The sequence below is a fragment of the Rhopalosiphum padi genome, chromosome 4 (genome assembly GCF_020882245.1).
Source record: "Rhopalosiphum padi isolate XX-2018 chromosome 4, ASM2088224v1, whole genome shotgun sequence".
NCBI classification, from domain to species: domain Eukaryota; kingdom Metazoa; phylum Arthropoda; class Insecta; order Hemiptera; family Aphididae; genus Rhopalosiphum; species Rhopalosiphum padi.
Window position 1 is genome coordinate 46,482,575 of NC_083600.1, and position 17,217 is coordinate 46,499,791.

Sequence of the window (17,217 nt, forward strand, 5' to 3'; positions counted from 1 at the left end):
AATTGTGTTAAAATCGCATTCCTCAAAAATATAGATAATATTATGTAACTAAACATTTTCGTAAGGTATATAATTATTATACTATATCAAAATTAATAAATGTTGACCTAATTAATTTGATTGCAGAAAAATATATGTTCACGTGATCTTATTGTTTATTTTTGTTATGTTGTCATATTTATATTTATGTAAAAATCTATGTTATAGTATTATGTAAATAACAAAGTAGAAGGCCACATGATAAAATACATATATTATAATCTGATGCGATATTGCATCAGATAATATAAAGTATTATGTTATAAATTATCGAATTGTTATATAATTTATTTTATTTTTTATTAGGTACCTACGTACGTCCTACATCATTAATATTTAATTACAACAAATTAAAGTGTGTTATTATCTGTGATGAGTTTGGATCAAAGAAAAATTTGATGGTTTATATTTTCAAAAAACCAAGAAATATACCTACATATATATACCAATGTGTATAAATTAGGTTTACGATATAAGTACATGCATTTTTGTTTTAAATAATTTTCTCTGTATCATTTTTTCATGCTATGAATCGTTTTTATATCTATGTAATGATTTTTCAATGAATTCAAATATTTCAACACTATTATCGTGACTCAACGAATATCTATTGACATTAGATACCTAACATACGACAGACAATCACAATATCCCAAATTTTATAATTTTATTTTAAAAGCTTCAATTTACTTTCTTTTTAACGAGTTTCCTAGAGGTACGCTTATGCATTTCATTATATTACAAATAAAATGTCTCAATTGGATTATTATAATTTTCTTATCATTAAGAACAGCACGAAATCCATGCTACTATTAAATGTATAAATTAATTATTATTTATTTTTTATTTTTGTTTGTTGATACGATTCATATAATGAAATCTCCTATCGACAGAGCATAAAATTTAGTAAATACAGACGCTGTGATTTAAACGCTAATTAAGCAACTTAACCTCTTATCACTTTCGTTAGGAAGCATGTGTAATAATATCGTTCATATAAAATCCGATGTACTAGCACTTCATTTTTAAGTATATTAGTGACTGGTATTCATATTAATTTAAGTTGATCAGGTTCAAACATTTTTATTTTCAATTTTTTATTAGAAGCTGTTTTGAAGATTATACCGACTACAAATATTTCATGGTATATTAAATAGTATTAGTAAGTAAAATTGTATATTATTATTATAACAACCATTGCTATTATATCAATAGGTATATTTTATTTTAGGATTGAAAAAAAAATCTTGTACTAAATACTTATACTTTTTTGGTAATTTACAAGTTCACACAATTGTAAATGTTTAATTATTTTAGCTGTGTGTTTGTGTAAGTATCACAGTGTTTCTCAAACTGTTTTCTGCGGAGGCATCCATATATACTTAAATTTAAATCATTTAAAATAATATTTCTATTTCATTTATAATTATACAATAACAAATTTGTAAAATTTGAATCTATTTATTCATATATAATTTTCAAAATGCGAATATGTATGGCACTATCTTTAATAAAATTTAAAATTATTGTGCATTTATTCGAAATATTAAATATATATTCGATTATGTTTTTAGCAGTTTATTGTTCACGATGAATGAACCAGTGAGTTGATATAATAATGTTTTTATGAGAAATTTATTAAATACGTGTGACAAGGCCTATTACATTTTCTTGTCGTAGTTGCAGGACCATTAAAATAAAATATTTTTAAATTATAGCTAAACTTGGACATGCAAATATATTATAATTGTATTACATAATACTGTACAATTTATTAAATTTATTATTTCTAATTAATTATTTTATTTATTATTCGAGGTTCGTAATTATTTGTGTTGATATAATATATTATGTTGACGAGCCAGGTTGAGAAGCTTTGCTATCGACAACAATTTTGATAAGATCTAAAATATTAATCATTATATTATACATCGCTTAATTTATTGTTAGACTAAACTGTTTATAAGTCTATCATAGTCGTACAGTTTACAGTTGAACATGTTCAAAAAATGTGTTAAACCATAACAACCATAACTTAACTATTTCTTCTTTTAAGATGTATTTTTCGATATAATTATAAAAACATTCGACTTAAAATTCATACATTTTAATTTTTAAACAGACGTTTATATTTTGTTATTAGCATTGAATATACGGTTTAATACGGTTATAGTTCTGTTTGAAAAATTTTATTTTCTAAATATTTATTTAATTATAAATACTTCTTATAGTGAAATATGTCTTTTATGAAGACTTTAAGGAAAAATATTTCTATGAAATTGGTAAGTTTTAATACCATTTTAGCCAATTGATTATAGACTCAAAGAATCAATAGATAGGTATTTATATTTTTAAGTAACTAGTAAAATAAAAAAAAAATAAAATTTTCCATATTAAAACTTTACATAAAAGATAGTATAGTAATGTTATACTATTTTATATTTTTAATATTGATTTAAAATTGTAAGGTTTTAAAATACTGCCAATTACACAAAATATGTTATTCCATAAAACAAATTATATAATAATATTATGAATTAAAAATAAATACCTAATGTCAAACTTCCTGTCTATAAACAGACTATTAAAATGAATTATCGATCGTTAATGGCCTACTAATACACCTACACAATAATATTTGTGTATTATTAATTGATGTATCGTAAAGTAGGTTATGAATGTTATGATTATAATTTTTAAATATTATTTTACAACTATCTAGTTTGTTCTTTATTTCGTTAAATGTTGCACTTAATATGCTATTTTTATAGCAGTATTGCTTGAAAGGTTTTTTTTTTTAATGTTTTTGCTTGCTTCAATAGCAATAATTGATCTTAAAAACTCAATAATTTATGTCAATGAGGTAAAATGTATCACTAAAGTTATCACAGCTCCTTTTATATTCTGAACAGAGCACTTAATGTACCTATTAATATTTAATATAATATACACGTAAGTCCTGACTCATATTATTACAAATATTTCGTGTGAAAAAATACATAATACATTAAATTAGTTATTATTATTTAATAATAGATTGTATATAATGAGAAAGTTTTAAAGGTAAACATAAAAAACAAATTATAGAACATTGGTTTTATAATGATATGAGATCAATTTTTTATGGGAGTTAATAAAATAAATAAAAATAATTTTGGATTTATGATATAATTCAAAATTAATAATTGTAAAAATGTTCTTAATAATAGCTGTACCCAATTTTAAAAATATTTAAAATAGATAGCATGCTTCATTTTTTTTTTATTTGATAAATTTAAATTTTTTGAGTTTTTTCATACAATTGGACATTTTAATGACAAAATATAACAATTTTAGTTATAATTTATTTATTTTATTTTATTATTATGTAATATTTCAAAAAATTATTAATTGTAATAGGAAATTGTTCACCGTTAAATATAAAAAAAAATTGAATAAATATAATTTTCAAAATATCATAATTCATATTTTTGAACCTATTATTATCATGGACCCATTATTCTTAGTAAATAATAGTAATATAAAGTACATACATTTTAATAATTCTATAATGAAAACAAATAATTATAGTTCAAGAATGCAAATGTTATGTATTTTTTTGGTTTCTGTGATGTGTCGAGTAAAATAAGTAAAATTATGAAACTCGTAATTTTAATGATTAAAAACTATTAGAACTGTCAGGGAAAAAATAAAGGACGTAAAAAATTAGATAAGTAATTGTTTTATTCCAAATTTTAACATTTAAAAAATAATGTGGACATCTACATTATTTTACAAATATTATAAAACATAATAATTTATAATTTATATGATTTATCATATCATAGGCAGCAATAAATAGCATACATCTTTTTTAACAATTGTAAATCTCACTTAAATGTTAAATTACCTTACAGGTTACTATAAGTATTTCTTACTTATATTTCGTGTGTTATAAATAAATCCAGGACTATATAAAATACGCGAAAATTCTACGTAGTTACTTAGATTTATTTCCATCCACATTCCTATGTAACATTTAAAAACTTAAATATCACGTATAATAAAGTATTTTAATTTAGTTTTTGATTTTCTTTTTTATAATCAATAATACAACTAAAACATAAAACATTTTAACCTACTTCTTTAGTTCTATTACCTACATGCATTTCTCACATGTTTACTTGTACATATCGCAACCATTAAACACGTGATATTTTTTTAATATAATATGATAATTTTTTAATGACCTATAAGTTTAAATATTAATTTATTTTTTTAATGCTCTTTTCATTTGAAATATAAATATACAATATATTACGTGATTTGAATCTAAAGAAAATATACATACTAAATAATATGCACAAATATGTTTTTATTTGGTATTTCACTCTAATATTTTTTTTTTTACGATTTTTTGAAATAATATTATTGTTACCTGTCTATTTTAATTACTATGTTTTTCTGCTACAGAATATGGCGCAGTATCAACTATATTCGTCTTCTAAAGAATCAGCGGCCGTGGAACGTTGTTCAATAGATTGTGTAATTCCTGGATATTGTCCTGAAGAACCACTACCGTCATACAATCAAAACAATGTTATTCCGTTTAAAATTGACTATTCATATTTCATTAACGAAATGTCATCTAAACGCCAGCCGTCTAAACTTCGAGAAATTAGTAACTATAATTTTGTGATTGATTTTAGTGTAGGAATTTATGATGGGGAAGTTTTAGGGATAGATCCCTTTTTGACGGTTTTAGATTTTAAGTGGACCATTATTAGATGTATTGATTTTACAGTGATGAGTGAATGTTTTTTTTTGTGAGTGTCAACATCTTTTTGTGTTCTAGAAATGCTTCAATTTTCAACTTTGAATGGTATTTTATAGTTAGCAAATTGGATCTAGTTAGTACTTTGGGAGATTAAACGTAAAAAAATCCTAATAATTTTCTTATAAAAATCGAAAAAACAAAAAAAAAGTAAAAACGGGAATTCTTAAGATAAACCAGTTTTCGACAAAATTGATTTCTTTATTTTGTTATAATTTATAACATTGATAGCTGTAGAAACTTGAAATTTTCATCAGTATTAAAATTATGATATTTCACATATTGAATAATTTTCAAAATATTTTGACACTTTTAGAGCTAATTAAAGGCATGAGCAATTTTTATTATTTTTTTTTTTAGTACTTTTCTATAAATGTCAAAATAAAAATAAAAAATTTAATTATAACTTATCTTAGTTCTAATAATAAAATTAATTACTTTAATAAGAATATCAACAAACATATCACGGGTTGATATAGGCTGATAGATCGTCTCCACTCAGAATCGTTTTTTTTATATTCAATGATACATCATTGAATTCAAATTTAACACATCTATTAAAGGGAACAACTCAATTTCCCACCTTTTTTCAATGATTTTCTTTATATCAATTTAATATTTGTTCATGCATGGACATTTTTATAATGCAGGACATACACGCGTGTGCAATAGGAATCCTTAAAATACTGACCGACAAAAGTCTTTGGACTTTTTATTACCTCTATCCATAAACAAAACCTCTAAATTTGACACTGGTTGATGTATCATATGTTATAATTGCATCAACAAATAATCTTTATATATATATATATAAATATGTTACCTTCATTTATCGAGTATTTTTTTCAGCGAGATTGTTAGAAAAACTACCACCAGATTGCATAAAATTCGGTGTAGGAGTACCGAACGTATTAACATTTCCGTTTAAGAAGATAAGCGTGGAACTAATTACCGGCGAGAATATTAATCTTGAAGGTCAAGAACTATCTGATTCCTTGCAATATCTGCCTTCGGTTGGGTATGTTTTTTTTACTTACTAAAAATATCATTAGTATCAAAACCTAATAATTCACTTAGGTAATATACAAGTTAGATGATAATAACTTACTTAAAAACTAATACTTACTAGTTAATCTAGTGCTCCAGATACCGCCAAATTTTTACTTTTCATATCCCTTATATATCTTGTAGTATGTAGCTTAACTTAGTATTTTTAATTACTATTTAATAATTTGTATTTGCCTACTAATATTTACCGACAAAGGAATTATACCTAGTAATGTTACATGTCACATAATTCTAATTTTAAATTCTAATAATGTTTGTATATTTCAACAGTAGTAACATTGTAATCCTGTATCCTAACCTAATGCGTATTATATGCATTATAAAGCAGCTCCCGATGTAAAAAATATATGTTCACATATTTCACAATAAAATTTCAGTTGAAATATAAAAATTAAAATTACATGAGTCATATGCCTTTTACTGTAGCTAATCAAAATTTGATATTAATCATTACTGCAGTATTTTAATCCTTTAAATTTCAATGTAGGTATCTACATATTTTTTATATTCTGAGTAGAGCAATCGATGTATTGATTTTATACTGATTTATGTATCATTATGTGTACCTCTGTGTTTTTTGTATGTCATCATACTCATCATATTTTAGCAAATTAGTAATATATACTTAATATTATAGTATAAAACTTACACTTCAAATAAGTAATTTAAATATTAATCTTCCTATTTGAGTAAGAACCTAATATTAAAAAAAATATCCAAGAACCCCTGGCAATCGTTGGATAGCCGGTGGGCCAAGCCATCACTGATGACAAACAATACGAACACAATTATTGTGCAATAACAATTTTTTAAAACTTGAATCCGTTTATTCACACATGACTTTTAAAATGCGAGTAATGAGTATTTGCGAAACAATGTTTGATACAATTTAAATTGTTGTAAATTTATTCAAAAGATCAAATAGATATTCGTCCATATGTTAGCAGCTAATTATTTACGATGAATGAAACAGTAAGTTGATGTAATGTTTCATGGGAAATTTGTTAAACACGTGTGACAAAAGCATTACATTTTCGATTTTCCCGTTGTAAATGCGCATTATTAAAATAAAATAGTTTTAAATTATAGTTAATAAAAATAAATAAATAAATAATTTAACTTAGACATGATAATATGTTATACTTGTATTATATAATATTGTAAGACCTATTGTACAATTTATTATTTTTATTTAATTTCATTATTTATTATTTGATATTCATAATTTTTTGTAGTGATTTAAATAGTATGTAGGTGACCCCCAGGTTAACAATATCGTATCAGCTAAAACTTAATTTATCGATTTTACTACTAATTGTTTCATCATAGTTATTTTTATTTTTATTTTAAGTTCAACATAAACAAAAAATGTATATATTAATGTCAATTATATAACTCTAAATAAAAAAAATATATTTTTCTTTTTATCAAAAATAATAACATATTTTACATTTTGTAAATATGAGGAAATTTGAAAGAAAAACGGGTATACAACTTAAATAAGCAATAAGGTCATATTAATTATACATAGTACATGTACTAGTACGTTAATAGTAAAAAAAATATCAATACAACTTGATAAAAGTATAGTTTTATAAAATTAAAAATTAATAAATAATAATGTAAGAAATATAATTATACTGTATTAATAATATAATAATAATATTAATTGGTAAAATATTATTTCATGATTTTCGGCGGAACTTATAAATATATTAATATAAAGGTTAAAAATTGATTAAATTATAATTTTCATATTGGTATTAATATAATATAAATAAAAATAAAAAAGTATATTGAGATTTATACATTTGCAGAAATATATGATTTATGTTTGTGTTTACAATATTATAGATATGTGAGTGTTAATCATTAAATGGGTTTTTAAATGGTTCCTGAAATTGAATTTTTAGTAATATTTTTTGACTTGGTGATGCCGTGATGGGATAAGAAATTAATAGTTATGCAAAATGTTGCTTTAACTATAATTTATACTTACTTATACAAATTAAGTCCATTAAGATATATTTGGTCATAAAGTTTTAAACATTTGAACCAAAGCATAAGCCATCTGCCGTACTGCAGGTGATTAAAAATAAAAATACATAAAGAAATTTTCCAATTTATTATACTAAATATCGCATTATCCATACATTTTTACTTTATTTAATATTTATTTGGTATTATTATTTTTAATTTAATGATGATAATTATACACTTCAGCTACAACGGTCATTATGTGTATATAATATCTTTTCTAGTTTTTATATGACATTAATTAATTTGTTTTTTAGGGGAAAATAATAGGTTTTAGGTTAATAGGCTTAGTTAATGACTGGGTCTTGTCCTAGGGCAATGTTATGTATTTTGCTCCCTTTGAATACCTCCGAGTATTATTCTGTGTTAAAAAGTATCTTATCGTTATTTGACTCTGCGTGTTTCACATATGAGTGGAACATTCTTGAACATACCTAACAAAAAATGTGAGTTATCCAGTTATGTCCAATTCCGTCATCTGTTTTTTTACTATATTGTTATTATAATGAAAGAAATTCGTCGCGCGCAGGTCAGCATTGATTGGCTATCAAAAACGAAAATAATCGTCGATGATACACAATTATAATTTATAAAAAGGTTACGGTGTAGAACAGGACGACCGACTAAGCGACGAGGTAGATACGTTCTTATTATTTCGCTGTGAGTATATGAGTAAAGTATGGATAGTGGCGTTTTATAGACTAGTTGGTCGTAATAGTCTATCAATAACGTATAATATCACCGAAGTATTGTTCATATTATTTATAACTTGAGCCCCCACACCAGTATTCTCAGTGGGGCCCAGTATTTCATTATATGAAATTAAAATTAAATAAATAAATAAATTTAATATAGGTTATATGTTAATGTTATCACAATTTATTGTCATTAAACCATACAAAAATGAATCACAAAAAAAATCAAGGCGTATATACAACACAAAAAAAAAACAAATTCGTCTTATTTATTATAGTTGTATTGTATAATACGTATAAAAGTTAGGTACGCCATTTGGTTGCACCAAATAAAAAACTCATCCGCAATTATTCGAGGACTTCCAAGAGCAATTTATTTTAAACTAAACTAGTAGCTATTGTGAATATAAATTATTACAAATCATATTCTTACATATTATTTAAATATTTTTAATAGATATCGACCATTAATAAAGATATTAGAAGAAATACAAGAAAGTTATCATGGACCTCAAAATTGGAATGAAAGATCTATTATAATGACATCTGGCGCACAAGAAGGATTGTCCAAGGTCGTGGACATGTGCATGCGATGCAACGACCCAGTAATTATGCCTGATCCTGTTTACACGGGAGCCGTTGACTTGGTAAAACCTTCAATACCTTACTAAAATTATGCATCGATATTAAATTCCTAATCGTTATGAATTATGATAATATATTATTTATCCAACAACTGGAAATGTATTATTTCAAATGCTAAGGTCCTGTATAATATAGTATATAATATATACTGATGCTATATAGGTAACTATATAGTCTGTGTTTGTAATATCTAATTAATGACTTGTCTATCTAAATATTGAACATGGAAAATAATTTATAAAGTAACCAAACTCATACCCTTGCTTTTATCATGAAATCTTATGATAACATACTATGTTTGCAGTTCAAACCATATAATGCTGATATCATACCGATAGTACAAGATTCATGTGGTGTAGTCGTGGAAGAAATCGAAAAAGTTTTAGCTGAAAGAAAAAGAAAAATGATGCCGATACCTAAAGTAAATCACTATTATATTTTTATACTCCGATACTCATATTATAATAATTTATAAATACTAAGGTTCTTTGGCCTCTGGTCGTTATACGTGCAAATCAACGTAAATTTAGTCAACGTCTAAAATTATTTCATGCGTTATGTTATTTTTATTTAATTTTATTTTATGCTTTAATAATTGTATGATAAAAGTGGAAAATATTTTAAAAATAATTTCATTTAATAAAATATATATGATATAAGTATATAACACCTAATAATATTGTAAGTGGATATAATTGTAGTTACTATATACATATATCAATAGCATCAATAGCATTATGGATTTTACAAATGTATTTTCTTACATTTATGTTATCCAAAAAAATTGTTCCAAAATATTTATGTTAAGTGACATTAAGTCATCAACTAGTAATTAAATACTAATATTTCATGTATACATACGTCAAAATTAGAAAATCACAAACACATTTTTATAAAAAAAACCCCTAATATTTTAATTATTTCATTTATGAATATAATACTGTTCACATTTAAATTAGAAATAATAATACACCTTTGTTCTATATCAAAGTAAGATAAGTGCCAATATTATATAATAATCACAAGTTTAATGTTAATAATAGATGATTTATTTGAACCCAACTGCATCAAACCCTGCCGGAACTACAATTCCCACACATAGAAAACGTGCAATTTATAAATTAGCTTGTGAATACAATATGCTTATTCTTGAAGATGATCCATATTACTACTTACATTTCGAAAAGGTAACTGTCAACATTTCTCCTTTTAATTAATAATAAATTAGTTGATTAACTGGAATATGGTTTCAGGAAAATCCAGTTAGTTTTTTGTCTATGGACACAGAAGGTCGTGTGCTTCGATTCGATTCTTTTTCAAAAATCATGAGCTCTGGTTTACGCGTAGGCTTCGTTACCGGACCCATAACATTAGTACGTAGAATAGAGCTTCATATGCAAACATCATCAATGCACACATCATCATTATCGCAAGTACTTTTGTACAAACTTCTATCACATTGGGGTAAAGATGGTTTGATTTCTCATTTTATGCATGTCCAAAACTTTTACAAACAAAAGTTGGATCACATGATGTCTGCAATTAATAAAAATCTTAACGGTAAGAAACCATTGCAATAAATACTAATTCTTGAAATCGTATTTAAAAATTGAGAAAAAAATCAAAATTTAAATGATGATCTTATTTGGGAATCTAGCGGAGGATACATATTACGCTATTTACTATTTTTGTTAATTTATTGGATTAATTATTTTGTAACACTAACACTTTTTAGAGTATACAATAAATTAGTATTTGTTCAATGAAGAGAAAATAATAATATCAAAGTAATAATTGTAAAATAAAAAAAGCCAAACCTAAATTTAGTGAAATATCAAATAATAAATAGAATATAATGAATTAATCTTAATAATAATAAAAGTAATGTGATCTTACATCATAAGTTGTATGACAGCCGTAAACAACATTAAAACGAAACAAAATGGGAAGAATGCTGATGAGAAGGAAAAAAAATTAAAGACAGCGTAAAGATAATTAAAATATAACTTGATAATTATGACTGAAATCAAATAATATTATATTATGCATTTTAAAAATGAATACAATTATATATAATACATTAATACCTGTTCATATAAATATAATATTTTTACACAATAAATATAATATTATATGGACCAACAAGATTTTTTAAAATATAAATAAAAATTGCACCATATTATATATAATGAATATTTGTAATAAATAGAATAATAATCATTACATTTTACTGATAAAATAAACAGGACTTTTATCTCTCAACTTTGTTGTCAAATCAATATCCTAGTAAATAAAAGTAATTTCTTCTAAACAGGATTAGCTGAGTGGTACGAGCCAAATGGTGGCATGTTTCTTTGGTTGAAAATAATTGGATTGAACGATGCCAATAAATTAGTCACTACTAGATGTTTGGATAAATTATTAATTTTAGCTCCTGGGTATGCGTTATCAGCCAATACCGAAAAACCAAGTCCCTACGTTCGAATTTCGTATTCCATTGCGTCACCAGAAGAAGTCGATCGAGTAAGTGTTTTCTTTTACTATAAAAAAGTATTTTTTACATTATTTCATTTCATTTTTAGTTATTTTTTCCATTCGATATCATGTATAATTACACGTAAAACATATCCATTTCATATTCCTCCATCCTCCACGCTCTATGGTTCAAATAAACCTCTTGTGCGTTGTTTGTCCCATACAAACTTCGACACTTCTTTCTCTATTTTTACATCACGATTATAAATTAGAATCTAAAACTTATATTATTAATATTATTATTATTATTATTACTTTTACAACTATATATTATTACTAAACATATGTAGGTACACCGAATAAAAACATATGTATAATACACATATTTTTATTTATACTTATTTGTATATTACCATAAAAGTGTTTTTATATTATTATTATATACATATTTTTTTCTGAATTTTTAATCTTATAAATATATGCTGTAATTGGGCTAAATGCCCGTAAATAATTTAAATAAAATAAATTACAAATAGTAGAGCTATGCTCACTACTATAGAAGTATAAACTATATACTAGGATTATAGTTTAATATACATAATATTATGCATAATTCGTCTAAAAATTAAAAAACAATTTTTTTAGTTATAGTTATTCAACTTAATCAAGTATAACTTATGTTATTATTCTAGGGAATTGCACTACTTGCAGAAGCCATACGAGAAGAATTATCGAAGTAATTCTTGTTTATAAAATCAAACATAATAAATGATACTTATCAGTTATTAATTATCATTTGAGTTTGTATGAATTTGCATATCTATATATTTTTTTTTTATTGAAAAATATGTTAAGTTATCATATTTTTAAGTTTTAACTTTTTATTGTATTTTTTATTATACATATTAATAATATCTAGTATATAGTATTATAATTTATAACTAATTAATGAAAATACATGTTTTGTTTTACATGATAATTTTTTCTTTTTGCTCTTAATAGTGGGGTCCAATTTCAGCACTAATCTTCTATATTTCTGTAAATAATTTTGTTATTTTATACTTTTTATTTATTGGCATTATGTACAGATTATCTAAGCCCGTTGCTGTCAGAACATTTTCTTCCACAACTCATTTTATATCTATACTAATATAAAATCTATAGCCTAGTATATAAATATAATAAAACTATCAATAAAATTACATTGAAATAATAAATTGAAAATTAAAAATTATTTAAATATGAAAAATCCATGAAGTATTTTAGTTATTAAAAATCGTTGTTGAAACGATGAAATTCAATTATAAGCGGTTTTTTTTATTATTTTAAATTCTGAATGGTATGATAAAATATTATGTATTAATGCTACAATGTGTGTTTTTTATTTATATTTTTTCGTATTTATACAGTATACTCACTATACACAATAACTGTACTATAATTTATGATAACAATTTAGATTTAGTTTGTACTTGAGGAGAAGTAAAAATTAAAAAACGTTCAGTATTTTTTTCAAAATAACACTATAATGTTAGTCATTATAAATACATATATTACATTCAAAAATTTCAATGTTTGAAATTGACCTTATAAATACAATATACATACATATCCGATACTCGTAATTTAAAGGAGAAAGTTTGGATAAATTAAATTTAGGTACATATTATATATCTTAATTTTTTTTAAACCTGAAGTTTCATTATTTCTAGTTTCCGTGTTTCTATTCGGAAAAGGTTGGTTCATTAGAAACAAAAAATAAAATAAAAACAATTTAATATTTTAATTTTTGAAAACATTTATAATTATTATGTGCAATGTTACAATAACGCAGTACATATTATATAAGTACATCTAAGTGTGCATAAAACTGTATTTGCATCTTCAATTAGTACATTCGTTGAAGTAATCAGGAAGGATATAAGATCAATCATTGTTGGTTTACACCGAACTTGCTAATAAAAATATTTAATATTATTATGATGAAGTTGTTGTTGCTGTACTTGATGTTGGAGTTGTTCCTCCAGATCCTGTAGGATAACTTGGACATTGGGTAGTACCACCACCGCTAGTAGTTGGAGGAGCTGAAGTTGAAGCTGGAGATGAAGTTGCAGTTGAACTAGGTGCAGTCGATGCAGGCTCATCGGCTCGGACTTGTCCTAAATTCTGTATAAGTAGGTATAAAATAATTATTAGTTTGGCTATGCACAAGTTTATGAGTAATGTCTGGATATAAAAATGATTGAGTTGGTTATTTGGAGAGTCGAAAACAAAATCCTCAGTGTTTTTCAAAATAATCGGGAAACACTAATAGGTATTGACAAAAAGATGGATGTAAATAACTATACTAAAATTATCAAAATTGTTATTATTATCAACTATTTTGTCAACATTTAAAGTTCTGACGCTCATTAAAAATATTAGTGGAATTACGCTCAGTATTTTTTTTCAAATCTTTTTAAACAATTTATATAAAACTTTGTTATAGGAAACTCTATTAAATTTTATAATCTTAGAATTTTTTTTCTACTTTATTATTTTAGCTTATAAAACATATTAATATATTAAACAATATTATAACTTACGATTTGTATGATATTATCATAAATTACAAAATTACATGTTGATACTTACAGACAAACTCAGGGTGATGACAATTGCCATGGTAATGGTAAATTTAAAATTCATGTTTGATTTGAATTGATAACTAGTTAAAAATTAATTGAATATAATCTAGTATATCTAACGAGTTTTTTAAAAGTAATATCCTTTTATACAATTTTTATCAATTAATCAACTTCGGACTTTTGAATTGTGTTTTGCCAGATACATAAATTGTAAATAATTATTTACACATTAATTATGTAGCCTAATTTTCAGTCAATATGTATCTAATAAATCATAATAATTTTATTAAAATATAAATAAAAATTTTATTTTATACCTAAATACCTAATATCTAATATTATATTAGTTTATTATTTTTAAATTCTCATATATCGATACAATACAGCTATCTAATTTAACGTTATATACGTTTTACTTTCTGTGTAACGTCCTCTTAAGATAATGTTAACCCACATGTGTAGTAGGCTCCGTCTTACTAACGTACAATATAGTAAATTGTCATTCAGCAGAATCATTTTTATGTTGTTAATGTTAATATAAGAGTAAATTTACATATTATTAAACTTTTTTATCATAGTAGCTTTTTATAATATTTACAATTTATACTAAGTAATATAATAAGTACATTTGATCAAGAAAAAAATATATGGAGATTAGATGAATAAAGAAAATATCCATAAATATTAATCTACAAATAGGTTTATAAATACATACATACATAAGATATAATAACATTATCTTAAATTGAGTGAAAATATTGTTGTTGTTTTTTTTTTAAATTTGAGTATTATTCGGTTAATAAATTTCTTTCTTATTTTCTTCAATTAAAAATTATAGTATAAATAAAACCCTATCAAACGCCCAATATTAATTATTAGAATATTCTAAAAAATATTCTAGAATATTATTATATTTTAAGTTTCATAATAGGTCAATTTACTCTAATATTAAATCTAATACGTTATATTTAATATTAAAGTGTATTAACTTATGATCAAATTTAAAAGAATGAATATTATTATCTATAGTGAATATTTTAGATTTTATATTATACATATTATTAATGGCGAACTATATGTATTTTGAAATATATAAACAATTTACAATTTTAAAATACTAGTGAATTTGCATATTGGTGTAACGTTCCATTGATTTGGAAATAATGCAATATTTAATTATTCAATATTTTTCGGATGCATTTCTTTTTCAACCAATAAACTGTCAATTTTTATATGGAACTACTAATTACGATGATATATAAAAAAAAATATACAAATTAAAATTGCAAACTTTTGCAAATTGATTTTCAGAATTCACAAATAATGGTGGGGGGTGGGCAACTTCACGCACGTTAAATTCTGGGATGAAAACTAAAGCCATATGACCTAGTTCAAAAGCTCATAAAATATGTCTACAATTTGGTGTCAATTGATCGAAAAATATGGCTTTGCTTAAGAAACATCAAATAGACCTATGATTTTATATACTTTTTAATATATAGGTACACGATACAGAGTGATTCAAAATATAAGTTAAAGCTATTTTATCATAAAAATATTTAAAATATAGACAAATGCAATGGTGACAACGATGAATACAATATATAAAAATAATTACGCATATAAGAGGGTAACAAAAATCAAAATCATTTGGAAATTAGAATATTATGCGGCGGAAATATAGCAAGCATTTATTGCGAATCAAAGTTTAGTATTATAATAAGACAACGACCCTCGAATCTCAAAAAAATTGTTGAATTATGTCGAGTGATGTTGACCGCAGCTTAATTTACATACTATTATGTTTAACAAAGATATTATAATAATTATTTACAGAGCGAACAATATTTTTATTGTATTACGCAATGGTAATAAGGGTGACAGGGTGGATGGGCTAACCGCTGTTATCGCAATTTATTCATAATACCAATTTATAATACTAACACATTAATGTAATGATAACCTCGTGAACAATTGTAAAAATGATTTATCGAGAATTATTGTTACTAGAACCTTGTTTTATTATCATTAATTATTACTTACTTTATCCGTTTCTAAATGGTTAGTATACAAATTACCAAGATAACATAATATATGTATATTGTCTCACAATAGTGCCTAATAACTAAAATATGAATAATAATATTTGTATTATACACTGTTTTCTATGTCTATGTTTATGTCCACAATTGTGGGTAATGTTCAAGAATTAATCATTTATATATTACGTATTCTGTTTCCGGTTAATTTTAACTTAAATATTATCCGTTTTTAATCATTAACCGTAACATATTTGTATCGAATATCGCCATTTTTGTGATTCAAGATTGATAATTTGTATACTGTGGCTTAATCTATTTATTTATGATAACATTTTTATTTGCTGTTTAAAAAACAAGGTTTTCCCATACAAATTAAAAATGTCAAAAATAAATATTTACAATTCTTTATTTATACCTAAGTGTTTAGATTTTAAATACTTATTATTACGAAAGTATGTAAAATTTGTGTTGTTAAAACCCATAACATTTAAGATTCTGAACGGAGTGATGAATGTATTGATTTTACAATGATGTGTGTTTTTTTTTTTTAATTTTTTTTTTTTGTGCCTGTCATCACTTTTTGGAGTAGTAATAATGCTTCGATTTTTGACTTCAGCCCCTCTTTGAAAAAGAAAATTCATCTAGTTGGTACTTTGGAGGATCAAAAGTAAAAAATTTCCAATAGTTTTCAAAAGCGTCGGGAAAAACCCTGAAAAAATTACGGAAAAACGGGAATTTTTACGCATAACCACTTTCTGACAAAATCGATTTTTTGA

At 24.1% G+C, this 17,217-nt stretch overlaps 2 protein-coding genes across 3 annotated transcripts; one reads left to right on the plus strand and one right to left on the minus strand.

The window, feature by feature from the left end:
• The first annotated feature begins 1,023 nt into the window (after positions 1–1,023).
• On the plus strand, positions 1,024–12,751 carry LOC132929950 (kynurenine/alpha-aminoadipate aminotransferase, mitochondrial-like). Of its 2 annotated transcripts, none has more exons than XM_060995601.1 (9): positions 1,024–1,201; positions 4,492–4,699; positions 5,702–5,870; positions 9,110–9,299; positions 9,602–9,718; positions 10,341–10,484; positions 10,551–10,857; positions 11,612–11,820; positions 12,465–12,751. In XM_060995601.1, exons 2-9 carry the CDS (start codon positions 4,495–4,497, stop codon positions 12,510–12,512), a joined length of 1,389 nt encoding a protein of 462 aa, XP_060851584.1. In that variant the 5' UTR covers positions 1,024–1,201; positions 4,492–4,494; the 3' UTR covers positions 12,513–12,751. The 2 variants fall into 2 exon arrangements, with proteins under 2 accessions (XP_060851584.1, XP_060851583.1); XM_060995600.1 differs by lacking the exon at positions 1,024–1,201 and adding an exon at positions 2,037–2,321.
• A 785-nt stretch (positions 12,752–13,536) lies between these two features.
• Positions 13,537–14,519, minus strand: LOC132930642 (mucin-2-like). The gene is made up of 2 exons (XM_060996623.1): positions 14,407–14,519; positions 13,537–13,938 (listed from the first exon to the last, which is right to left on the minus strand). Exons 1-2 carry the CDS (start codon positions 14,458–14,460, stop codon positions 13,750–13,752), a joined length of 243 nt encoding a protein of 80 aa, XP_060852606.1. The 5' UTR covers positions 14,461–14,519; the 3' UTR covers positions 13,537–13,749.
• Positions 14,520–17,217: the final 2,698 nt, after the last annotated feature.